The sequence below is a fragment of the Oculina patagonica genome, chromosome 13 (genome assembly GCF_052425735.1).
Source record: "Oculina patagonica isolate OP01 chromosome 13, crgOcupat, whole genome shotgun sequence".
In the NCBI taxonomy this organism is placed as follows: Eukaryota; Metazoa; Cnidaria; class Anthozoa; order Scleractinia; family Oculinidae; genus Oculina; species Oculina patagonica.
Window position 1 is genome coordinate 2,741,229 of NC_135770.1, and position 25,383 is coordinate 2,766,611.

At 39.6% G+C, this 25,383-nt stretch overlaps 3 protein-coding genes and 1 long non-coding RNA gene across 5 annotated transcripts; 3 read left to right on the forward strand and 1 right to left on the reverse strand.

Moving 5' to 3' along the window:
• Positions 1–155: 155 nt before the first annotated feature.
• LOC144634180 (uncharacterized) lies at positions 156–25,230 on the forward strand. The gene is made up of 2 exons (XM_078493073.1): positions 156–4,574; positions 24,567–25,230. Exon 1 carries the CDS (start codon positions 177–179, stop codon positions 4,314–4,316), a length of 4,140 nt encoding a protein of 1,379 aa, XP_078349199.1. The 5' UTR covers positions 156–176; the 3' UTR covers positions 4,317–4,574; positions 24,567–25,230.
• LOC144635741 (uncharacterized) lies at positions 6,692–9,138 on the forward strand. Its single transcript, XR_013567410.1, has 3 exons — positions 6,692–7,252; positions 7,333–8,918; positions 9,010–9,138. It is a non-coding gene; the product is annotated as an uncharacterized LOC144635741 (long non-coding RNA).
• On the reverse strand, positions 9,215–23,450 carry LOC144634183 (uncharacterized). Of its 2 annotated transcripts, none has more exons than XM_078493077.1 (17): positions 23,311–23,450; positions 23,009–23,236; positions 21,752–21,824; positions 20,537–20,633; positions 19,429–19,695; positions 19,027–19,190; positions 17,742–17,888; positions 16,553–17,361; positions 16,006–16,050; positions 15,432–15,574; positions 14,584–15,057; positions 13,753–13,929; positions 12,793–13,057; positions 11,775–11,865; positions 10,827–10,900; positions 10,240–10,389; positions 9,215–9,482 (listed from the first exon to the last, which is right to left on the reverse strand). In XM_078493077.1, the coding sequence occupies exons 1-17, from the start codon at positions 23,335–23,337 to the stop codon at positions 9,381–9,383; spliced, it is 3,333 nt and encodes a 1,110-aa protein (XP_078349203.1). In that variant the 5' UTR covers positions 23,338–23,450; the 3' UTR covers positions 9,215–9,380. The 2 variants fall into 2 exon arrangements, with proteins under 2 accessions (XP_078349203.1, XP_078349202.1); XM_078493076.1 differs by having other exon boundaries at positions 10,827–10,903.
• Positions 23,492–24,548, forward strand: LOC144634201 (transcription initiation factor IIE subunit beta-like). Its single transcript, XM_078493101.1, is given in 2 exon segments — positions 23,492–23,733; positions 23,736–24,548. Coding segments are annotated over 2 exon segments (864 nt in total). The 5' UTR covers positions 23,492–23,628; the 3' UTR covers positions 24,495–24,548.
• Positions 25,231–25,383: the final 153 nt, after the last annotated feature.

The window sequence follows — 25,383 nt, forward strand, 5'->3', positions numbered from 1 at the left end:
ATTGCAGCGAAGAATTTATTTTTAAGCAAATCATACGGTTCAATGACGATTTCCAACTAAACGCATCAATCGTTTTGATCATTGTGTCAATGGGAAATAACTTAGATGCTAATCTTACCCTATGTAGTCAGCATTTGGGTTAAGTCCCTTTCAGATTCACTGAGTCCAAATACAAAATGGACTCTCTTAAGGACTTGCTCGCGCCTAAAACCTTCAACCGACTCAGTTTTGTGGTGGTTGTGTTTTGGATTTTACTCGGAGTGATTTTATGTGGAATCTTCGCAGACATGGAAAGGTTTCAGAGGTTTGATTTCAGCTGCGATGAACCGACAAAAGCTACGGAAAGCCAAAACAAGGACTTCGTCCAGAAATGTTTCGAGCGATACGAGAAACAATACAACAAATTCAGTATTCCTTTCTATGGCTTCGTGATTGTGAACTTCTCTGTCATTGGGATTGTATGTGTAATTTACTCTCAGATTGTCAAATCAATAATCAATGAACTGGCAACCAACGCAGACATCGAAAACCAAGGAAGCCGACGTACTCGAAGACAACTGTTTGGGTGCTATTTTTGCCAACTATGCACCAGACTTGCTATAGGGGTTTTCTTCATAGTCTTGCAAACTCAGCTCTTTTATCCGAGTGGTTTTCCTTCGAATTTTAACTGTAGCTTAACAGACTCATTGAGAGGAGGCAATCGCACGAAACCACCAGGCCGAAACGTCACGCAACAAGCGTTTTCGCAAACGTACAGTTGCCGCAACCAAAGAGCAACCTTCTGGACCAACGCAGTTATTGGCATCAATGGAATTTTTTCACTCATTATTTTGATTGAGATTATTTGTATCTTGTCACGAGCTAGAAAAGGGAAAAAGTTCATGGAAAACGCCAACTTTTTGGCAGATCATCTACTAGAGTCTTCTGAAGAAGATAGAAATCTGCCGATACCTTTATTAAACGAACTACAACTGCAAGAATTTCTTGAAGGCACGAGAGACAGTATTATACGAGGCACCGAACAACTTCTAGATCTTCGAAGCCTTTTCCCAAATAATCCAGGTGAAGGCAGTTCAACCAGCCCAAAAGATCAAAAACTTGACCAAATTTACATACATTTGGCTTTTCATCCCGGTAGGGCGAAATATGACTTTAACGCAAATAGGCAGGAACAACTCTATGTTTACTCCAAGCCAAAAGAGAATTTAACACCGATGCAGCCGGAAGATATTGTTGATGCTCAAAACAAGAACGTTCTTATTGTCGGTCGTGCCGGAATCGGAAAAACATTGTTTTGCAAAAAGCTACAACGAGATTGGGCTTGTGGTAAGGTGTTCAGTGAAGCAGAAGATGCAGAACTGTCCTTTGCTGTTAGTTTCCTTTTTACATTCAAGCGATTCAACACGTCAGAAAATCTCAATCTTCGTGAACTACTGGCCCGCTCAGAATATTCACACACAGAACATCTGGATGATGAGGTCTGGAAATTCATTCTTGAAAATCCTGCCAAAGTACTACTGCTTTTTGACGGACTTGATGAATATGCACAACAGTCAAATATCGCAGATGGGAGCATTTATGCAAATAATGTAGCAAAGAAAATGCCATTGTCTGCCTTGTATGAAAAATTAGCCTCAGGAAAACTTCTTTCTGGAGCCACAGTTTTGACGACCTCAAGAGCCTCTGCTGCCTCAAGTGTCAGGTATATTCCATTTAACAGAACATTTGAAATTCTTGGCTTCACACCAGAGCAGGTTAAAGAATATGTACAGAAATTTACGGAAGACGACAACGAAGCAAGAGAAATAATTTGGAAACACATCAGCACCAATAGAGATCTCTTTTCTTTGTGCTATATTCCGGTAAACAGCTTTATCGTTTGTTCCTGCTTGCAACAGGTGTTGAAATTCTACAGCGGAACCGGTGCTCGCCTTCCAACAAAATTCACAGACATTTACAAACAAGCGATAAAAATGTTTTTCTTCAAGCACAGTGGTGAATACCGCAACATTACTTACAGCCGAGAAGAGTTTGAGTCGGAAACTTTACCTCCCAGAATGCAAGAAGTGTTTTCGAAACTTGGAGAAATAGCTTTCAATGGCATTAACGAAGGAAGGCAAGTCTTTGGAACAAGTGAAGTTAAGGGGCTAGAAGACAGCGGTCTTCTTCACCGCTTACCAGATCTTCAATCAGGCCCGTTCAAGCATGAAGCACAGTACTGTTTCATTCATCTCACAGTACAAGAATTTCTCGCCGCGAAGTATTTAACAGATACCATGAATGGCAGTGATTTGAGAAGCTTTGTCTCTGATCACATCAAGAATGGTGCGTGGCAGGTCGTGATGCAGTTTTTGGCCGGTCTGCTTAATGATGGAGAAGAACCAGCTGTCGAAATGTTTACTGATCTTCTTCCAGTGTCCACAGCATTTGATAGAGAAGAAAGAGAGGATGGAGAGGATGCGATTAGTGATGATCCAACTGAGCCTACAAGCTCATTGATCTGGTGGCCGTCTAACAAAGACAAAAGGTTAGCACTGACATTGTTTAAGTGCATCTTTGAGAACAATGAGTCAGATTCTGTCGTTCAAAGCAAGTTGGAAGACATTGGCTTTAATGCAGTAGATTTTAGTGATTTAAACCTCGCACCTTTTGACTGCTCAGCGTTGTTGCATGTGCTTAAAAATGTTAAAGGAATTTCATGCATGAATTTGAATTATAATCACATCGGCTCGTTGGGTTGTTTAGAGATTCGACAAGTGTTTGAGATGGCTGACCAATCTATGCCATCAATTAGTGGTGGTGCACCCACTCACAGTAACTCTCACGAGCTTAGCAGCTTAAGCCTTTGTGGAAATGAAATAAGAGATGAGGGTCTTAAGTACTTGTCTGAAGTCCTCACTCAAAGTAATTGTAAGCTAAGCAGCTTGAGCCTTGGGGAAAATCAAATAACAGATGGAGGTGTGCAGCACTTGTCCGTAGCACTCATCCATGGTAATTGCAAGCTTAACAGCCTAAACCTTGCAAAAAATCAAATAACAGATAAAGGCATAGAGCATTTGGTGAAAGCCCTCACTCATAGCAACTGTAATCTAAACAACTTAAACTTTGATGGCAATCAAATAACAGATGGAGGTGCAAGGCACTTGTCCAAAGCGCTCTCTCATTACAATTGTGCGTTAAGCAGTTTAAACCTTCCTCGCAATGAGATAACTGATATAGGTATAAAACACTTTTGTGAAGCACTTGCCAACAGTAACTGCATGCTCAGCAAGTTAAACCTCTGTTACAACAACATAACAGATGAAAGTGTTAAGTACGTTTCTGTAACAATCACTCACATCAATTGCAAACTACGCAAATTAAACCTCGGAGGAGCTGACAAAATATCAGATGAGGGTATAAAGCATTTGTCTAAAGCACTCACTGACAGCAATTGCAAAATCAGCAGCTTAAACCTTTATTACAATAAAGTAACAGATGAAGGTGTAAAGCGGTTATCTGAAGCACTTGTTAACAGTAATTGCAAACTGAAAAGCTTAAACCTCACTTCGAATCGAATAACAGATGAAGGCATAAAGGACCTGTCTGAAGCATTAACGCATAGTAATTGTACACTAAGCAGCTTGAACGTCTATGCCAATAAAATAACAAATGCAGGCGTAAAGCACATGTCTGAAGCACTCACTCACAGTAATTGCAAATTAAGCAGGTTAAACCTTGGTGGAGCTGACAATCAAATAACAGATAAAGGTGCAAAATACTTATCTGAAGCACTTAGCCATAGCAATTCCAAACTAAGTAGCTTAAACCTCTATAACAACAAATTATCAAATGATGGTGTAAAGCATTTATCTAAAGCACTTACTGAAGAGAATTGCAAGCTGTGTGACTTAAACATTGGCCGAAATCAAATAACGAATGAGGGTCTAAAGCACTTATCTATAGCACTAACTCACAACCATTGTAAACTAAGCAGCTTAAACCTCTATGGAAATGAGATAGCCGATGAAGGTGTTAAGTACTTGTCTGAATCTCTCATTCACAGCAACTGTAAGCTAATCAGCTTAAACTTGGGTGGACATCAAACGAGAGATTTAGGCGTGGAGCATTTGTCTGAAGCGCTTGCTCACAGTGACTGCAAATTAGGCAGCTTAGACCTCAGTGACAATAACATAACAGATAAAGGTGTATACCACTTGTCTACAGCACTCGCTCACAGTAAGTGTAATCTAAGTCAGTTATTTCTTTATGGAACAGTTTTAACAGATAAAGGTAAGAGGTGTCTGCAGGAGGCTAACTGTATGGTATATTATTAAAATTTTTAATTTGAAAATGGCTAGACAAAGTGCACATCTCTAGGAAAGTTCAAGGCTGTAGCAAGGCCATTCGCAGAATTGATTACTCTATTGAATTGTATAATCTTCTTCGCAATAAATATTTTTTATTTATGTTGAGAAAGCCAAATAACTTAGTTGTTGTTATTAGTTTGTCTCGAGCCGATCTTGCGATCAAAGGTCGCCCAATAGTAAATTTTTAGCCTACTCGTATCATAGGCTGTTAGTTTTACATTGTCTGTAAGGGGCGTCTCTCTCCTCCGCAGCGCCTCTTTCGTGTTTCGTACGGGCTGGGAAATGGGGAGAGGTAAAAAGTAAGCGCGCGGAGCTTCCCCTTCCTCCCACTAAAGAGCCTCCGCGGAGGAGAGAGGTTAAGCGTTGTCACAACTCACTAAGTGTTGTTATCGAGCCTGGATTGGGCCATCCGCGGAATCTAGAGTTATGGTTTTATTATCGTTTATTGGAGAGTTGTTAGTTGTTTGCCTTATGTATATATATTATAGCTATGTGCGATGAAAAAATTATCAGTCTAAAGCGCTCCTTATGTTGAAGAGATTTTGAATTGTTTTTAATCCATAAGGGATGACGAAATTTTTTCCTCTTCAACTAGTTAGCAGGTAGTTTTTTAATTGTTGAGCTTTCTAGAATGTATACATTTTTTCTGACATTTATGTGTTATGTTAGCTCTATTTTTAAGTTGAAGATAAAGTCAATAAAGATGATTTTATAGAACGATGTAAGCGTGGGCGTTTACTTCAAGAGAACCTGGGGTCTGTGTGTCGGTCCGAGAACCTAAACATGACTACAGTTTTAGTATATATAGCGAAGTAAGTTAACCCCATACAAATTTGGTCACGTGATTGTTTGTCCATCCGTCCGTACGTGCGCTACGCAAAAATACCACGCAACTCGCAAAATATCCACGCGTATTATATGTTAAACCATCGAATAAGGTGTATTTATGTCTGAGTGAAAGTTTTATAAACCTTAGTCCCACCCAGTGTAAATGCTGAGTATTTTTCTTTATTCGCCGAAACTCTGTTTTCACGAGACACCAGGTATGTCACACATGTCCCAAGACAGACTTACCAGTTTTTCACAGCGCAGAAAACCCCAAGTTTGTTCTTAGTACTGCGGAACCCCGATATAGCGATATGCCAAGGGAGCAGTAAAATTATATCGTTATATCGAGGGATCGTTAAATCGAAACTCCCGATATAACGATATGGCCTTAAAATAACCGAAAATATCATTATATCGGGGTAAACCTTCTTTTTACTGCGTATAAGAGGAGGATAAAGAGAATAGTTTTGGCAAAAGAGGCTTAGAACACAGTATCATTTTCGTATATCATCGTCAAAGCTTTTTACAGAAACGTTAGAGATCACTCAATAACTGTAATTTTATTGCATTAAATTTGATGTTTTGCAAATAAGTTGTGACTGTGTACTGATAATATCGTTATATCGGGAGGATTTTACGATCGGTTCGATAAATTCTTATCGCTATATCGGGGTCCACGGTAGGTCAGTTTCATTCTCCTCCGTACTAAATAAGTCACTTAACATTTTCATTGTTTGGATCGTGAGCGGTTCCAACTATAGTTATTGGAAACGTGGTCGCTCGTGGGAGGTGGTCGCACAGGCTCGACCGTATTTCTATACCCAGTCTAACTCAGCAAGTGAGTCACGTGACATACTGTATGCACCAGCATTTTCCTAGCCGCTGAGCAGGGAATCATAGTTAACGCTTATCTCCCCCTGCCCGCTTTTGGGAGAAAAATAAAAACTTTTCGGTCTTTTCGATTCCGGGCTACCGATTCTTTATTTCCACACGTCCATAGTTGTGCAACGTTGTGGACGAACGTTTATCTACGTCTAAAATACTGATTCATAAAGATAACACACACACTCAGTTGTAAAATACGGTACTCTGGTAGTCTGGTTCACTTGTTGAATGCAAAATAAGCGATTTACTCATGACGCAATTAATGTTTAGTTCGGATACTGGCTTCAGCGCTAGGCGCTCTGTATTGGTTGTGAAACATTTCCTGCCGTAGCAATTATGAAATAGAAGGGCTATTGGAATGGATCACCACCGTTGTCAAAACTTCGTACTCAGAAAGCACAACAACAACGATATCGTTATACAACGATAAAATATTGCGCTTAAGTTGGACAAAAACCCCGACGCTCCTGGGACCTAATAAACGACTTGTAATTTCGCTTTGTGTTATTAAGATAATTTTTTATCATGAAGAATATTGGGTCTCTAACAAAGTCTCTGATATGCAAAAGTGGGTTACTTACACTTAGAGATTTTATTCACCATACCTAAATAAAGTGTTACAAAAAAGTAAAACCCCAACTTTACCGGGCGAATTCTGCGAGAAACTATCCTAGCTAACCAGCTGAGTGGCGCAAATGTCTGACAGAAGAAAGGCTGTCTAAATAGCTTTACACTAAAAGATATTGATGGAGTATTTCGACCAACCGCAAAGATAATGAACGTTAAAACAGTCACGTCAATGATTCGTCAGAGTAAAGCAGACTGAAAAAATGAATGAAGGTAAAAACTCGTTCGTTGAGCCAAGTGAAAGGAAAAATCAGGCGGCCAGGGATAAGAAAAGTCGAGAGTCGTCGAGTGAAAGAAAGATTATTATTGTAGCATTGCCTTGTGAGATATGCGACGAATTGTGTCCGTCTGACAAGCTTATGGAACATCAACGAGAATGCCAAAAGGCGAGGGAAACTGCGAGACGAAACGCGCCCAGAGCTACACAACGCACACTTGGGGAACAAGAATTTGTTTTCAGTGTTCAAGATTCCTTGCCTATTCACCGCACTGGATATATAGATGTTCAAAGAGGCTACAGTCCGACTATAGAATTCGAGGACGACTGTAACGCAAATGAATCCGTCGAAAACGGATAACCTCCGATAAGCTGATGGAACATCAACTAAAAGGCCAGAAAGAGAGGGAACGGGGAAGCCCCGAGCCCCGGGATGGTATAGCCTCCGATTACGTCGTGCGAGGTGAGAGAAACACGGTTTATTTTTCCCCGCCAGGAGAGCCTCTTTCCACAAGAAGTACTGGCAATGATGTTTCTAGCGCTACATATATTGAAATACAGCGAAGTTACAGCCCTGTTATGGAATTCGATGAAGAAGATACTCTTGAAGCCTCCTCGCACAATATCGCGGAATTTGTTCACATTCCAGATTCTACAAGCTCGTTCGAACACAGACATCAGCCACATCATTTTTACAACGGAGGAAATTGATACCAGAATACAGTAAAAAAAAAACCGCGAGTAAGAACCTGTATTTCCCAAGTTAGCCTAAATTAAACAGGTTCTTACATAAATGGTTATTAGCACAAATTTAGGCTATTTAGGTTCTGAATAGGTTTATATTTTCTGAAGCAAAATTTACATTGTTGAAAGGTATTAATTTTTTTCCATATAAATTCGCATACCAATTAATTTATATTTTGGTATTTTGATTTTCAAGATTGGCATAACATTGCAACTGGAGTGATAATTATACAAGGCTCCTAGGTGTCCTTAAAGCGGATCCAGAATGTCGACTTATCTTATTTTCCTAAAAGTAAACATTTTTAATTGATCTAAGAAAATAAGAACCTATTGCCAAATGTTAGGCTTAAGAGGTTCTTATTTAGAACAAATTTTAGCCCGACAGGTTCTTTAAAAAAATAGCTCTTACTCGCGGGTTTTCTCTCACTAGCCGGAACTTGGAATTTAAAAACTGGAGAGCAAAAACCGTTAGTGAATTAGCCTCGTTTGGAACAAAGTGGAGGCTTTTAACGAAGCAGAATTGATATTCGCTTTACACGCTTGATATGTTTGTCGCAAGTTAAAACGTCAGCTCTAACATAAGCTTTGCTACATTTCAGGGTAGAATATCACAAAACACTCACTTGAAAGTAATATACATTTATTTCAAATACTAAATTAAGGTTATTTAAGTACACTATATTGGAACAAGGCATAGAGATGATCAAGGTTAATGTATTTTGTTACTGAACAAACTTGTCGGTGATAGTCAGTAGAAGCGGCGCTGTTTTTGACAAACCTTGCTATAAACAGTATTCGTCTGGTCTCCAATTTTTATTCATTCAATCAAAAGCTTGCTGGCACTCCAAAAGTGCGACGAAGCCTTCTAGTACCAAAAACATGAAAAAATCACGAGTTTAGTCAATTCTCGGACTTTTTCCCTAGCTAATCTGCAGTTAAAATAATAAAGTCTTATTTTACAAAACTTTGGTCCTGTAGGAAGTCTCTCTTGTTTACAGTCAACTCTCTCTAACAGAAATCTCTATAAAGCGGACACCTGGTGATGGTCCCTGCCGTTTTTCAGTCATTTTACTGTAACTAAACTCCCTATAAGACCGACACCTCTCTGAGATGGACTGTTGGAACTGGTCCAAGAGAGTTGACTGTGAACGCTCTTTAACACAAGTTTTTAATGAGCCGTTACTTCTTGGGGAACCTACGTGACATAATGAGTTTGGTTTAGTTAAGATGTTGAACCTGCCATAAAAGGGATCTCATCTGAAATACTGGTAACTACATTGCTAATAACAGAGTAAAACAATTTTTACAATAGCTAGCTTTGAAAAATAATTATGAACAGGTATGTGAAGCTATATACAGCTTTGAATTGCAGTATTTGTTGTTACATTACAGTATGATTCTTTCGTGAATTTTACGATAATCTCACTTTATTCACATTTAAGCTCCGTAATAATTTTTTTGTCAGTCAAACACCGGATCACAGGGCTTGTTCAATGTATTTTTCTCTTTGTGCACGTACAACCCCAACCCCAACCCCCCAATCCCCCCCCCCCCCAATCCAAGCGACTTTTCCTAAACAGGACGGTTTTTTAAGTTATTGCCCAGCCGTTCCTATTGTCCCTTCAAAAATAAAATGGCCCGTCCCTGACTCAAACTAAGTTGCGTTATGTGCTTATTTATTAAGGCCATTCGTTAAGATTATTTGGTGCCCATCAGCTGTCAGTTAAGTGTCATAGCATAGAGAACACACTGTTTGAGTCGCTAAGGCTTCTGTCCAGTCTTGGTTTCTTGGAAGCTGGCTGTTCTATAACAGAATGCGTACGTTGCATTTTCTGAAAGAAAGATTATGATAAATTGTTTATTTTTATTATATATTTATCAAGATTGCAGTGACTGTTAAGACAAGAATAGACAAGAAAACAGGCAAGAAATAAAATCAAATTACATGAAGTACAAATTTCTTTACAACTTCCGAGTTTCAGTTTTACTGTGTTTTGTACTAACCGTGCTCACTTGGTCTATTTTTTTTTTTGACTCGCATAAACACAGTCAAGTGAATTTAGGGACTGGTACCTGAATAGGTACTAATATCGAGGTAATTAAAACAGTCACAAATTTTAATTGATAATTCAAAAAAGAGTTATAATTTTCCATCAATGCAGCATGATACTTCATTTTACAATACAAAATAACCCTCCAGTCCTGGATTTATACCATGCCATAGAAAATACAGCCAATCAGAATACAGGAAAGCCGTTGTATATTCGACGGTATTCAACCCAACCTTCCCATTGTGCGCTGCGATTGTATTCTCGACAAAATTTAGTAAGCGTATTTTCTATGGCATGGTATAAAATAGTTACACAACACTTTCTCATGGTATACTTTGGAATATCCCACTTGTCACTTGTATTTTCTTCGTATACACACTCATGTGTATACCGAGAAAATACAAGTGACTCGTGGGATATTCCATAGTATACCACTCAAAAGCGTTGCATAACTAGTATTTATTTCTTCTCTTGGTATCTGGCGCTCACATACAGAGCTATTATATTCACTGAAGATATAAAAGTCACACTGAAGTACCTTTGCGTTTGAGTTGTTCTTGCTTGATGGTGAAACAGTCTGGAACACAAAACCTCTTGTTGTAGCTGAGGCATTTGGAGTATTTGATGTGAGGGAGGAAAGGCGAGAAAGAGTGGTCTTGCTATACTTCAGGAATGATCCTTTAAAAGACTAGAACAAAAGAGGAATAAAAATAATGACAGTTTATCAAATGTTCAGGTGCATGTATTGTTTCAATAATTTTAATACCAGTACCTGTGGAATGCAACATAAAGAACCTTTTCTAATTTAAACATGAATAACAATAATCAGGGGAGAACATTTTTATCTTTTAGGGGGAGTGGGTCTGGGTAGTTAACAAATAAAACTGTAAAGAAAAGGGGGAGGGAAAAACCTTTCTGTTACTTAGAATACAAAAAAAAATTATTGAAAAAACCCTTGTCTTGGCACGCATTTTTCTTTTACAAAAAAACCCCAGAACCTACTAAAACTTAGGTGGAAAAGTTCTTGTCAAAAGTAAAGGTGAAAATATTGTTTGGAAAAACTGCCTTTCCACCCTCCTCCCCTTGGTTCATTTGTATTTTTGCAAGCCTGCTTTGAATACTTACAGTCTTTTTCTTCATGACTGGTGCTACATGCACAGTGCTCTTGGGATTAACAATTGCTTGAGGCTTCACAGGAGCTGCTGTAAAGGCAAAACATGACAGGTGAAGATTGGAACAGGCAAACTGAAAATGACAGCATGGAGGGAAAGGTAGAGAGGAAGTGGAACATGTACGAGGGATCAGAGATAAGTGACAGAAAAGGGTTGCGATATGAGGCAGTTATGACAAGGAAAGAGAGAGAGGGTCGGTATAGTGATGCATTCCCTGGAGACATGAAAGAGAGGTGTGGTCGTAACTAGAGTCAACACCAGGGCTGTGCTCTAAGGGCGCCCGGGTGCCTCAGGCGACTAACTTTTGTCTTTGGGCGACCAGATAATCTTATTTCTTTCATATAAGCTTTATGCTGGGCACCCTGGATCTCATAGATTGGAACCTTTGGGCTCCTTGTAATTTTTTTTAGAGCACAGCCTTGCAACACTAATACTCGAGTGTAGCAGATTGGAGCTAAAAGGGGTGGCAAGCTTCAAAACATGGTAGGAAGAAATGTGCATAAGATTTGGAGAGGGTGAAGTAAAGATTTGGCAAGAACATGTAGTATAAAGGAAGGCGAAGAAAATGGAGAATAAATGGCTCAGAAGGAGGCAAAATGGTCTGAAAACCAATGACAGCGAGAGGCTGGGCATAACGATTTGACATAACGCCGAGACAGAGGAAGGTTGCATTGCAGTGTGGCAAGCGATATGGATCAAGGAAGACAAGGCAGTACACTGAGGCGATTTAACAACAACTAGAACAGATAAAGGTCAGACATTTAGTGTGGGAAAATCAAAACAAAGGACAGAGAAAGAGGGATCTTGATACAAAAATTAATCTGGAAAGGGAGGCATAGATTATATAAATGGGTAATAGACTAAATGTGCTTGGAAAATGGATAAAAATCATGTACTTTACCTTCTGTCAGTTGACTGCTTGTATCTTTGATTTTGTTGAGGATAATTTGGCTGCTTTCATCAATATCCAAGATGTCAGCCTCCTGCTTGCCCTGTTGAAAACAAACAAAAAAACAACAGAACTTCTTCACTAGACTCAAAACAATCAGGATTGAAACAAAGATCAAACAGAGCAAATGACACATGAGTCACACATGTTAGGAAAAGATTCAAAATTTTGAGTCAAAACAACAGAAATGATAGACTGTGGGCAGTCTTCCTTTTACTCTAAAATCTGTGGGGATGAAAGCACTCACTCATTATTTTCATGCACGTCCCCATGGAATTTACAGCAAACGAGAGGTTCACAGTCTTATAGATATTATTTCAGATCTAGTTGCAGCATACAGCCCCACTGAGATCCCACTGACCTGAAAACTTTCTTCCAGCCTTCAGGGGTATAACATCAGCAGTGATATAATGAATTTTTCAATTTTCCCTGATTTTCATTCAATACCCTGGTTTGTCAGTTTTTCTTGATTAAAAATGAAATTCCCTGACCTTGAAGAATTTTATTTTTCCCTGACCATTTCGTGACCTGTGGCAACCCTGAGTCTACAGAAATCAGCATCACAGAAATTAAGGCACCATAAAAGGATGAAGCAGGGGCGGATACAGGGAGGAGGGGGGGGGTGGATAGGGTGGATATTCACCCCCCCCCCCATTTTTCAGTAAAAAAAATTCAAAATGTCACTTTATTTGAAATAGAAAATAAATAAAGAAAAAAAAATTAGCTCTCGCTCCTGTCTGGTTGTTGTTATGACACGTTTCGCCGTCTGCCGCCACTTTTCGCGCAAAAGTTCGCAAGGAAGCCATTTGACAACGCTTAGTGAGGTGAAGTAAGATTCTGATTGGCTCATTATTGCAAATTAATGATGACGGGTCGACCCGCTATCTTGGAAATTACCCACAAGACCCTGCCATCCACCCCCTCTTTTGAAATCCTGGATTCGCCCCTGTGAAGTGTATCATGTAATCACCATTTCTTCCCGAAGGAAAGCTTCTCTTTCGTATCTTTCCTTCCGTCGTTGTATCTCCTCTTCAGTACTTAATTCCACCGCCTCACCTTCTTCATCGCCCCATAGCCCTTTGTTACCAAACAGTTCAAACTGTGAATTTTCATCTATCCCACGCCATCGGAAATGCCTTGTACGGCCCTGACCATCTGTGTACAGCTCACCATCAGGCAGAAACATTTCCTTGACAGCTCTCAGGTCTGCATTGTCCTGATCGTGAATTGATTTCCTGGTAGAACAAGTAGTATTTTAATAAATAAATGAACATTTAAGTAAGCAAGCAAGCGAGTCAGCCAGTCAGCTGGTCAGTCAGTTGGTCCGTCCGTCAGTCAGTTGGTTAGTAGGTAGATAGATAGGTACATGTAGGTAGGTAAAATGGTCAAGCCGTCATTCAGTTGGTTGGTTAGTAGGTAGGTTGGTCAGGTGGTCAGTCAAGCAAGCAAGCGAGTCAGCCAGTCAGCTGGTCAGTCAGTTGGTCCGTCTGTCAGTCAGTTGGTTAGTAGATAGATAGATAGTTACATGTAGGTAGGTAAAATGGTCAAGCGGTCAGTCAGTTGGTTGGTTGGTTAGTAGGTAGGTAGGTAGGTTTGTCAGGCGGTCAGTCATTCAGTCAGTATGTCAGTCGGTCAGTAAGAAGGTACATGTAGATAGGAAGGTAGATTGGTCAGGCGGTCAGACAGTTGGTCAACCGGTCAGTAGAAAGGTAGGTACGTAAGTGAGTGGATTGGTCAGGCAGTCAGTCAGGGCTAAAAAGGTAAGTAAATATAAGTTAATTTAGTAAACAAACATGAACTTGACTCTGCAGAAAAATTGAAGTATTTTCTGCTCAAAACTGGCAGCAAACCTTTCTCATTGATGATCAAATGAGAAGCAAGGATTGCCTGAAGGCAACAGGTGCATTTTTTATTCATTGGTAGAACTTACATGTGGACTTTGTTGATTTGTTTTTGGAGTTCCTCATCAGATGGCAATTCTTCTCCGCCTGAATCTTCCTCCAGCATGTCATCATCTGTCGCAATATCTTCATCTTCATCAGAACCCACGTCACTGCCTGACAGCTCAGCTTCCTCCTCCAAGAAATTTCTTTTATCAAAAACGTTGCTGTAGTAATGAAAACAAAACAAAAAATAAGCTACTTTACCCATAAAACCAACAACCCTTTAGTTTTCAGTGATTTATGACAGTGTTTGAAAAGTAGAGTAAAAGTTGGCAAAAGAGGGATTTTCACTTGAGTAATTGAAAGTAATTCAACTTTGCTTTGGTTTTGCATTACGACAGCTGTATGATGTATTTAGTGATTGTTCTAATTTCTTGTCCAGTCAGAAGTAAAACCAAACAAAGCTCATTTGCAACAATTTCTTGGCCCCGCACTGGCTATGTGTAACCCCTTCGAGTTCTGATTGCTTTAATGAATTGTCTACAGGTCTCTTTTGTGATTGGCCAGGTGATTACTTTGGTTTTGGTTTTACAATGCTCAGAAACTGCTCTAAAGAAAATTATCAACCAAAAGAGGTATACTGTAAATGTACCCTTGGCCTATTTTTGACTGACAAAATTGAAGATAAATCACGACAAATTTATACACCATATTTTCAACAACTCTTTCAACTTTTTTTTATTTTCTTTACTTTTGGGTAGGGGGTAGGGGTACTTTGTCTAAAAACAGTGCTCTTGGAATCCCAGTTAATTGACCTAGTTGTCTACATGTAGAATTCTATAATAACATGTACAAGAACCCTCAAATACACAGCGCACCTTTTCTTTGCCTCATATGTCTTGCCATATTTTCTTTTTATTATCATTTCCTCAGGATCACTTTCCTCTCCGTCATCACTTTCCTTGTCCAGTATTTTGTCATCATCTTCGTCATCACTCTTGTCCTCCTGTTCACCCAACTCTGATTCACTTTTTTCAGAATCCTTTTCTCTGCTCTTTGTGATATCATCTTCAATCTCATTATCGTCATCTGTAAACTTTCCTGAGCACAGGCCCAGCAGTTCATTCATGTTGAATTGCTTGCTTTGCGTTTCAAACATAAACTCTTTCTGGTGTTTGTTAGCATTGTCTTGTGTTTCATTATTTTTAGCAGTCCTGCTGTCTTCACTGTCGCTAAATCTTCCTGAGCATAAACCAAGCAGCTCTTTCATTTGTGGCTGGGTGTTGCTGTCCATGTCATCGTCAAAGAGTTTCTTTGTTTTTGGTTTACTCTTTTTACTGGAGTTTAGGAAACTGAAAAATAAAATTTATGAAGAACCTTGTTGAGTATTTTTAGAAAACCAATCTGATGCTTGGAATGACAACATTTCATTAGGTTCTAAATTAGTGCTATATAACATCTGCAACCCAGTGGCTTAAGAGAACGTCATTTACAGTACAATACATGTATTCCCACTTCAAGTAGCACAATGCAGCTAGGGGAAGGATGAGTTTTCAGTCCATCAAAAGATCCCTCCCCCCTATACAATTTGATCAGCATTTGAGTACGGTTTGACTTTTCTGCCTCCTTGGCCTACTTTGTGTTTCCCCAGCAAGCAATGTAGAATGCAAAATAAAGAGTCTACAAAGAGTAAGACACAGAGTGTTTGCCTATGAAACAGACTTACCCCTGAGTGTTGAGTATTTGTGTGAACTGTGTATCTTCATCAAGAGAGAAGTGAAAATCATTAGACATGGCTTCTGGTCTGCTTCTGTCCTGTTCGGAGTTGTTTTCATCTACATTTCTGTCAGTCTCATGGTCAAACAAATCCTGCAAATGAGAATGGCAGGAATAAACAGTGATGACTTTCATTGCTTGCAGCGATAAGCTACTCACATAAAAAGTATGCTCAACCACAGCTATCTGAAAGAAACTTACAGGTAAATAAGTGAAGTATTAGTTATAGTAGTCAACATGGACATACGGGTAGTATTGTAAATTTGATACAAGAACAGTATTGGAAGTGTACTGCTACAGTTGAATCCCGATAACTCGAACCCTCAATAATTCTTACCTCCCGCTATCTCAAACCTTTTCCGATTCCCCTCCAGGTCATTTCCTTAGTACTAATTTTGCCCTTGATAACCCGAACTCCCGATAACTGGAACCTTTCCCAATTTCCCTTAAAGGTTCGAGTTATCCGGATTCAACTGTACTCACAAATACTAAAGATAGACTTGATTTAAATTTGAAATACATACCTGAGAATCCTCGATTGGAAGTGTCAGTTGAGATAATTTACCAGGCTAAAAAGGAAACCAAACAGGACTAAATTATTTTATATTCTTCTACAAACAGATGAGTGTGACATGTATTTAAAAAAAAGAACATCACAACTGAAGATCAATAATAATAATCAGGATTTATGTTCAACAAGAAAAGGACCATTCACACGGTTGTCTAGACAGTGTAGGATAACACTGAATAATTTGTATCAACAAGATATAATGTAAACTCAAAAGTATTGCTGTGAATGTCTGTGTAATTATTACACAGAAATTATTTCCATTGGCTATAAATGTAGCCTGTTTCAGGCGTTCGGTTAGTTGGGAAGCGCACAAGGAACGGCGAGTGAAAAAAATGCCCCCCCCCCCCCCCCGTCCCCTTTTTTAGCTTGCCGTTTTTTGTTCTTCCCAAATAACCGAATGCCTGGAACAGGCAACTATAAATGCTGTATCACATTTCAACACTTTTGCCTTATTTGACCATTTCAACCCCTGTATATGAGTCATATGTTCAGTGTATTACCTTTTTCGCAGATTGCGTATCTCCATCACTTGTCATACCAATCAGATTCCTAAGCCTTGAGAATGAAGAGAACATCTCTGGTGTTTTTTTGCCGTCACTTCTGTCTTCATTTCCCTGGGCATTATTATTGTCCCCCTGTCCTGGAGGGATCCTGCTGCTATCACTGCTAGCTTCAAGACTATTAGCACTTTCACCAAACTCTGATGCAAACCCTGTGCCAAAGCTAGACTGGCTGGACTCCTGCGATACTTCAGAAATGTTTGTCAAATTCTTTTCTCCTTTTAATTTTGTCTTGAGTTTTGTTGCAGGCAAGCTTGGGAAATTGAAATTTGTGTCATCACCATCCTCTACGCTGTCAAGACGAAGGCAAAGACTTGCCATGCTCTCTCCACTATCTTTTTCTGCATTGCTGTCCTTTAGTAAAGGTTCGTCAGTTACCCCTCCTTTAGAGCGGCTGTCAGCAAATAGATCCATGGTTTTTTCCTCTAAATTCACTGCTGTCTGTCTGGATTTTTTCTGTTTCTTCTTTAATTTACGGTTGGAGGTTGTTGCAGCTAATCCATCGTCACTAAATACTGAGTTTCCATCATCGCTGTTGTCACTTTCACCTCCGTCACTTATGTCTCCCTCAGATCCTGAGTCAATATCATATCTGCCGTTATCATCATCACCATTATCACTTTCATCAGCCTCCTCTTCTATAAACGCATTTTTGTCTTTTGGTTCTTCTTCTTCAAGGTCGCTTTCACCTTCCTCTTGTTTCCTTTCATCAACTTCATTCCATTTGTCAAGTTCATAATCAGAATCATCTGCAGAACACAACAAATAAAAGTGATATTAAAGGTGGATTTAAACTGTCGGGTAATTTAACTTTCGTTTATTACAGGCTTTACGTACATTAAATAAAATAGAAAAAAAAATGTTCAGAACACTTGCGTCTGCGAAAAAAAGTTGAATGTGGATCAACTTTTTCCACAGTCGTAAGCAGTCCATACATTTCCTCTATTACATTTTATGCACACAAAACCAGTTAGCCTCAAGCTATCCGACAGTGGACTTTCTTGCACACTGCAAATGTATCCTGGCTAAAAATGAACCGCTACTGCCTTAACCACAGAGAAGATTTTCTAGTAAGTTGCAAAATGCAAATATTAACAATGACAAATTAGATTATTCTTAATGGTCATACCTTCTTCATCTGTCATGTCCTCCTCCTCCTCCTCACTCATTTCTTCGTTATCTAACTTTCGCTGAGATTCTTGTATCTTTCTAACTTCAGCTCGCTTCACTTTCATTTGTTTCTGTAACTGCTCCTTGAGAAGTTGAAGTCTGGAGCCTGCAAAAAATGCAGTTGTTTGAATGTATATTTACATGTATACCATGCCATAGAAAATACAGCCAATCAGAATACAGGAAAGCCGTTGTATATTCATTGGTATTCAACCCAACCTTCCCATCGTGCGCTGCGATCTTATTCTCGATGAAATTTAGTGAGCGTATTTTCTATGGCATGGTATAAAATAGTTACACAACACTTTTTCGTGGTATACTATGGAATATCCCACTTGTCACTTGTATTTTCTTCGTATACACACTCGCCTAAAGGCTCGTGTGTATACCGAGAAAATACAAGTGACTCGTGGGATATTCCATAGTATACCACTCGAAAGCGTTGCATAACTAGTATATATTTACAATATTTATTGTTATTATACCATATTTACTCAAATAAGCGCCGCATCTGGGACAAAAAAGTTAATAAGCGCCGCCCCCCAAGCGCCGCAGTCCTGATGAGGCGCTTATTTGAGAAATTCCATTAAACTAAAAAAAGCACTACAAAACCACTCTAAAACAAACTTGGACATTTCTTTCCATAAAAAGCAATGTTTTGTAGTTCAAAGTGTTTGTTTTACCGCTCGCCCATTTGTTTTCTATCAAACATTCTTACAATACGCAGTTCTGTTAATGTTGTGAAGGCCGCAAACTTTGCTAGGACAGCTAGCGCCACTTCTCGATCCGTCTATTGTTAGTGTAATTAAGTCGTTCTGTTCCGTCTATTGTTAGTCAAATTAAGTAACAATAGACGGATCGAAACTGACCAATTATTGATGACAAACTTTACACGAGTCTTACAGCCAATAACATCATGGCTTAACTGACCAATCAGCTTCAACGGACCAGACTTATAACATCATCGGCTGACAACAACTTTTCACTTGACTCTGAGGATGACTTCCGCTCAGGTTGTCGAAACGTCAGTCACCAACAACAGTTCTTCTCAGAACTACTCTAACCCGGACGATCACACTATATGAACTACTGATACTCCTGGGTTCAAACCATTTACTTTATAATGTACAATTTGTTCATTCTGTATACATGTATAATTAACATGTACTTAACAAATTGTCAGCATGTCAAGGGATAGTAATTTGATTTGTTCCATTGTACATCAAGCATAGAGTGTGTCTTACCGGGTGTAGCAGCCTTTAATTTGTCATCAGAAACTACAGGGGTAACCCCTCTAGGTTTGGGTGTTCCCTCAGTGTTGGCATCTTCTGTTTGATTATCTTTTGCCTCTGTAGATCTTACTGGTGTCACAGATTTTTCTTTAGGCTTTGAAGCGTGTTTCATAAACCTGGAACCACATAACAAAAAACATAAATCTAAAAAGGACAGCAAAATTTTTTATGCACTACGTGGATTCTGCTTGAATGTACTATGTACACCACCAATTTTGCCCATTCTGCACTGGAAAGATAAACACAGACAGCTTGCACAGTACAATGAAAAACATCCACTTACACATCTCTAATAAACATAAGTAAAAATTATTTCAAAAGCTCTTTGAAACTATTTGATCCTTTAACTAGTACCTTTCCATTAAACTCTGTACTCCTTTATTATTTGCAGGTTTTGACAAAGTTGGGGTGGCATCCATGTCCAGGAAGAAGGGATCTGTTGCGGCACTCAGTTTGGGCGTGGCTGCTTTGATGGTCTCCTTTACTCCATTAACTACCCCTGTAGGGCTGGCAGTATCCCCTGGAACAGGACTAGTTAGCTTGAGATCATCAGGCGCATCATCACTGGGTGGCAAGATTTGGCTCTCAGGTGGACTTGCTGAAGTTTCAACTAGGGGTTTCCTGAGTAAAGGTGTACAGATGAAGAGGAGAAGAAGAGAGAGAGAGAGTGAGAAGGGACAGTGAAGAGGGGGAAAAAAAAAAAAAAAAAGAAGAAAAAAAAGAAAAAAAAAAGAAAAAGTGTTATTAGTTAAAGCAGCAAATTGCAGTGTTAGCAGCTTGTGCCAGCTGGAAACCACGATCTCCTAGTGCTTATGGGAACTGGTTGCGGTATGCCAGCAACCAGACCACACTAAGAATAACCGTCATCCAACTAAGTTGATAGTCATGTATCACAGTTAGAGATGGCATTTCACATTTTCCACTGAAGCAGGGGCAGTAGCCCCGAAACGTATGGAAACATTATACTACCATCAGGCGCATTTTTCATTTTAATTATCGTTTTCAATTCACTAGTTACAATGTATATGCGCTACACAGTCACACGAAATTTCTTTAGAGATTTCTATGTTACTATCACAGTTAGAGACAGGAGTCAGGCTTGATGGTAATTTTTTATGTTCTCAGTTTGAGCGGTTTGTATTTGAGCCCTAGCCAGTGATGTTGCATTGTGTCATTTCTCTCACAGTGCCTCTCTCCAGAATGGCAGATTTTGCCTAGAAATGGTCTATTTCTTGTAAAAGTTGTTTGTATAGCATGATCATCCAGTAAGATAAAATGATTAGTGGGTCTGAGTGCGGTGTGTGCTGTGTGCACGCAGTGATGGCAGTCCCCCGCACACCACGTGCCCGGACGTCCGCGCCGTGCAACTGATGCGGAGTGATGGTCACTGGGGTGTGCCTGCGATGGCCGAGAACTGGTGGACGACACCGAAACCTGCTCTAATCTGTGGATCAATAATTACCTATCTGCTTTCTTTTGATCTGTGATTGGTACTCTTTTCAGAAAATGTGATATGGGTAGAACTGTTGGCTGGTGGTATGGCAATCGGACTATTGACTCTGAAATGGAGCAAAGCAAAAACATCTTCTATGTTTTACTTTTTCTTTTCTGAGTTTGAAACCTGCTTCCTTTACAATCAGTAACATTACAATACCAAATTTAGCTTTCCGAGGGCCAGTTGCCTGGGACCATGCCCATCGGGCAAGAGAACATGAAAAGTTATTTCTCACACACAACTGGGAGCAATGCAATGCCAAGCCGAACTCGCAGCCTGACCTTTATTTAAGTCTTAACAAAACGAAACAAAAATCATAAACGTAAAAACACTAGAAAAAAGCTCTGGTAACAATCACTAGAAAAAATTAGGTTGAAAAAATTGACAACTGTCCGGCAACCATGAGAAAATGTTCGACTTACGAAACAAGTCCTACGACTGAAAGTCGAAAAAACGATAAACCCGACAAGGGCCTCACACAGTAGAGAGTAAAAAATAACCAATGACTATCTTGCAATACAACTTTCAACAATACAAAAAGGGGGGTGGGTGGGCGGGAGTCAGGTAATGGCGAACGGCAACAAGAAAACTGAAAACCCTGTTGGACCATGTGACCTAGACCCCCCACACACTAGCACCCAGACTCCCAGACGTGTGTGAGAAAAATGTTTTCTGCTTAATTCGTTCCTCAGCCAGGGGAAAACTAGCTGACACAAAAAACTACTTGTCTTGGACAAGCAGAGGGGACTCTTTTTTAAATCCTTGTTGCACAGCAATAACTGAATTGTATTGCATTGTAGCTATCCATTTCACATTTGCAATCTACACGAAACCTACATTTAGTTTTAAGCCCTGTAAGAGGCATTCAAGATTGTTTTAGCAAAAGGAACTGCATTAGCTAATAGTAAGTTACATAATGTAGTATGAATGATGTACTGTTCTTCTAAGCTTCTTTATTACATGAAAAAAATTTTTAAAAAAATTAGTGATTTTTCAAAAAATCGCTTAATTAAAATGTTGCTAAATACAGATTTTCATAAAATTTTGAAAAACAAGTGACTGATGTTCCAATGTATGAAAAATCGCTAAATCAAGTGTCGCTCGTAAATACAATTTTAATGTACTGGTAATTAAGGTTTCCAGAGCAACACAACAAATGGAATTTACACAATTTTTACTAACCTCTGACCATTCTCTGTGTTTCACTGTACATTGACATGAGTTCTGTTTTCTTTGCCTTGCGAGGCTTGGGAGACTGATGACAAGAACATCACGTAATAATATTATTTAATTTAAACTATGCAACCAAGAGTGCGACTGATAATCACAAGCAAGAAAAAAATCATTGTTAACCGTGTCAGAAGCCAATCAAATGAACACATTGACGTACAGTGAACTAAGTCTAGGAACACAGTAACAGCCTGAAAAACTAAAGCTACATGTAAGCACAAAAAATTTAACTAGCCAAAGACACTGTAGCACTATGGGTGGCGTAGTTAACACAAAAAAATTGTCATTTGAGTGAAAGATTTGAACTCTTCCGAGGAAAAAATATTTAAAAATACAAATGAAAAGTTGTTCAGCATGAATTACACCAGTTCGTATAGTGTGATCTTCCAGGTGAGAATACATGTATTTCTTAAAAGAACTGTTGGTGGTGACTGATGTATCAACAACCTGAGCAGAAGTAATCTTTGGAAGTCATCTTGAGTTCGGTAGTATTAAATCTGAAGATGACTTCTGCTCAGGTTGTCGAAATAAATTATTTTATCCCCGTTTTTTTTTTTTTTTGGGTGGGGGATTTTTTTTTTTTTTTTTTATTTCTTTTTTGGATAACATTCATCAACAACAGTTTTTTCAGAAGTACTTTCACACGCTTAATGCTACGGAAACCGGGATAAGCTCCGGCGTGTGGGCCGCTTGGCGCGTGGCTTCTCCTTTTTCCTTTTCTTGGACAATCACACGTTTTGAACTACTGTCATACTCCTGGGTTTAAACCATTGTACTATGATTTACACTATCGATCTGTAATTAGTGGCTTGCATTTATTGCTTTTGTCGTTCTTGTCGTTTGCCATCTAAGGGCATGCATTTCCAGAGTGTGCATGCGGCCATTTATGGAATCTCAAAATTCCAAAATCTGGAATTGCGGTTTATATTCACACTTTTCTTTAATTGGCCTTTGAGACCATGTCCTCCCCCCACCCCCTCCAAACTGGAATACCAAAGACCCTCAGTGTGGTGGGGTGAGGGTATCTTTTGGAGCCACACGCTTTTACTTCAGAATGTTTATAGTTTTCAAAAGAATTTCTTGAACAAATAACATAAAACTACACATTGCACTCAGTAGTTCAGTCAATAAATGCAAAAGATCAAAGTGCAGTAATCAAGTTTATGAGGTTTTATACTCAGCTTATTTAAACTTTTGTAAGCTTATTACCTTTTTTCTTGATTCGCGTTTTTTCTGTTTCTTCTTCTTGTCAGGGAATGTTTCGCCGTCAGAACCACTGTTTGCAGCTTCTTCATTAGAATTATCTTCGTTTTCCTTGTCAAGCCAATCGCGCGATGGAGAATTAGAAGCGTTTTCATCATCTGAGCGGTCGCCATTTTGCCCGCCATCACTGTCTTCGCCGAGCTCCGCGTCGAATAAGTCATCGTTTGCGAATTGCTGTGCCATATTACAACAAGAAATGATTAATTTCCTATTTAAAAGACGAGGAAAAGCACTCTAAACAATCTTACCTGCAGTACATCTACAGCTCCCGGCATTTTGATTCAAAAACTTGCCGAAACTTGCTGTGAAATCTGCTTACAAACGACGCAAAAGACACAAAAGCAAATTTCGCGCCAAACTTCGAAGCATCGTTGGCACGTCGATTCCACTTCGGGACATGTCGGGACAACTTCGGAGTATTTTCGGGGTGAGGCATGGTTACCCAGGTAGGAGTTCGAATCGGCTTGAAACGGAAAGGTTTTTTTTATACTCGATCAACTGAGTAACAAGCTAATAATAGGAACGTTTTTACGACATTATCAACAGGGAAAATCAAGTAACAAATCATGGATCCTTCCCTACTAAAAGATTTAAAAGACTTCAAGGCAAGAAGTATAAAACAACCGACCGTCGAATCGAAAAAGTCGAAAACGACGAGTAGCGAACCAACTAAGCGTCAAAACCTAAAGTTCCAAAGAGTAGCTATCTTCCAAAGGAACTGTTACAGCCAAAGAAACCGGCAAGTCCTTCAACTGACTTTAAAACGCACACTTTTAGAAGCAAGCATAAGTTTGCCGTTCTGGCCGCTATAGTAGACTTCATGAAAAAGCGCCATCTTCAACGAAAGTTCGATCCTTTGAGTCTGGACGAAATCCTCGACCAAATTAAATACACCGACATAAAGCAAAGCGACAAGGCTTGGCTGGGGAATGAAGCGTTGAAAGAAAACTCGAAACTCGTTCACAGAGATGGTAAATTTGTCTTCAAACCGAAATTTCACGTTAAGGACAAGAAACAATTGTTGAAACTGCTTGAACGACACGAAGAGACCGGCCTAGGCGGAATACTCCTCGATGACATTCGAGAAAGTTTGCCTGACGCAGATGAAGTGATAAAATCAGTAGGGCGTCGAATCACGTTTATAACTCGCTGCACAGACAAGAAAGTTATTTTGTTCTTTAAGAACGACCAATATCAGCTTGAAGTCGATGAAGAGTTCCAGAAGCATTGGCGAGGGGTGTCTGTGGATGGGATCGGTGAAAACGACATTGAAAAGTATTTGATAAACGCTGGGATCACGACAATGCAAGACTCTGGCATAAGAAAGCCACAACAAAGCCAACAGCGAAGAAAACCTAATAGAAAACGAAATTTCAAGAAGTTGAACACGCATTTGGATGACAGCACCCTGAAGGACTATTCACAAGACTAACTTTGTTAGCATGTAATAAAATGTATGCTTAATAAACTAAATTTAATTTGAAAAGATCATTAATTTTTTTAGGGCTGGTTACTCTCTCCTCCGCAGAGGCCTCTTTCGTGTTCGATACGGGCTGGGAAATGGGGAGAGGTGAAAAGTGAGCGTGCGGAACCTGGAGAGAGTCGAAAGGAAAGCGCGCGGGGGACACTGGGAAGGGAAAAGGAAAGGTGAGAGGCCTGCCTCCGCCGCTTCGCCCTTCCCTTTGCCCCCTGTGCTCCCCATTTTTCATTTTTCGCCTTCCTCCCCCCAGTGTTTTTGCCTTCCCCCACCAAAGGAGCCTCTGCGGAGGAGAGAGGGCCGGTTAGCCTACAAGCAGGCTCACCTTTGGGTCACAGGCACAAGTAGTGAAGCTGCAGGAATGAAATGGAAGCCAGCAGGGAATTGTGGCTTTGCTGCTCGCAGATGACACCCAAAGGTGAGCCTGCTCACTGACTAAGGGCTGTCTTACTAGGCTGTGTTGCCTGCACTTCTCTTGCTATTTTACTGTAACTCAAGCCCAAAACCTACTATTGACTGTTGGTAAAAGCAGAGGGATTGGGATGGTTTCCACCGAACACGAGCAATACAGGCAAAAATAAAGTTACCACAGAGATCTCATAGCATGGTAAAAGTTTGAGTACGGCTAACAGGACCTATAAATTAAGCTCTCAAGCTGACCCCACCTGAGAAAAATGGATTTGAAATTATCTACATTAAAGACCACGCAGTAAAAAAAATGTTCATTTAATTTTTTTCAAGGTTTACTTTAATTTTCTCTAGATTTTAGAGTTTACACGGTCTAGAAGTGAATTTTAAAAATATAAATTTACTGTACTGAGTGGTTTTGTACTTTTTTTACCAG

Excerpts from the sequence above, each read along its gene's own strand:
- LOC144634180 (XM_078493073.1), top strand. The coding sequence starts at position 177 with ATGGACTCTCTTAAGGACTTGCTCGCGCCTAAAACCTTCAACCGACTC.
- LOC144634183 (XM_078493076.1), bottom strand. The coding sequence starts at position 23,337 with ATGCCGGGAGCTGTAGATGTACTGCAG. Across the intron at positions 21,825-23,008 it reads AACGCGAATCAAGAAAAAAG|TCTCCCAAGCCTCGCAAGGC; the intron begins GTAATAAGCTTA and ends TCTTGTCATCAG. Across the intron at positions 19,696-20,536 it reads GATCAAAAGAAAGCAGATAG|GAAACCCCTAGTTGAAACTT; the intron begins GTAATTATTGAT and ends ACCTTTACTCAG.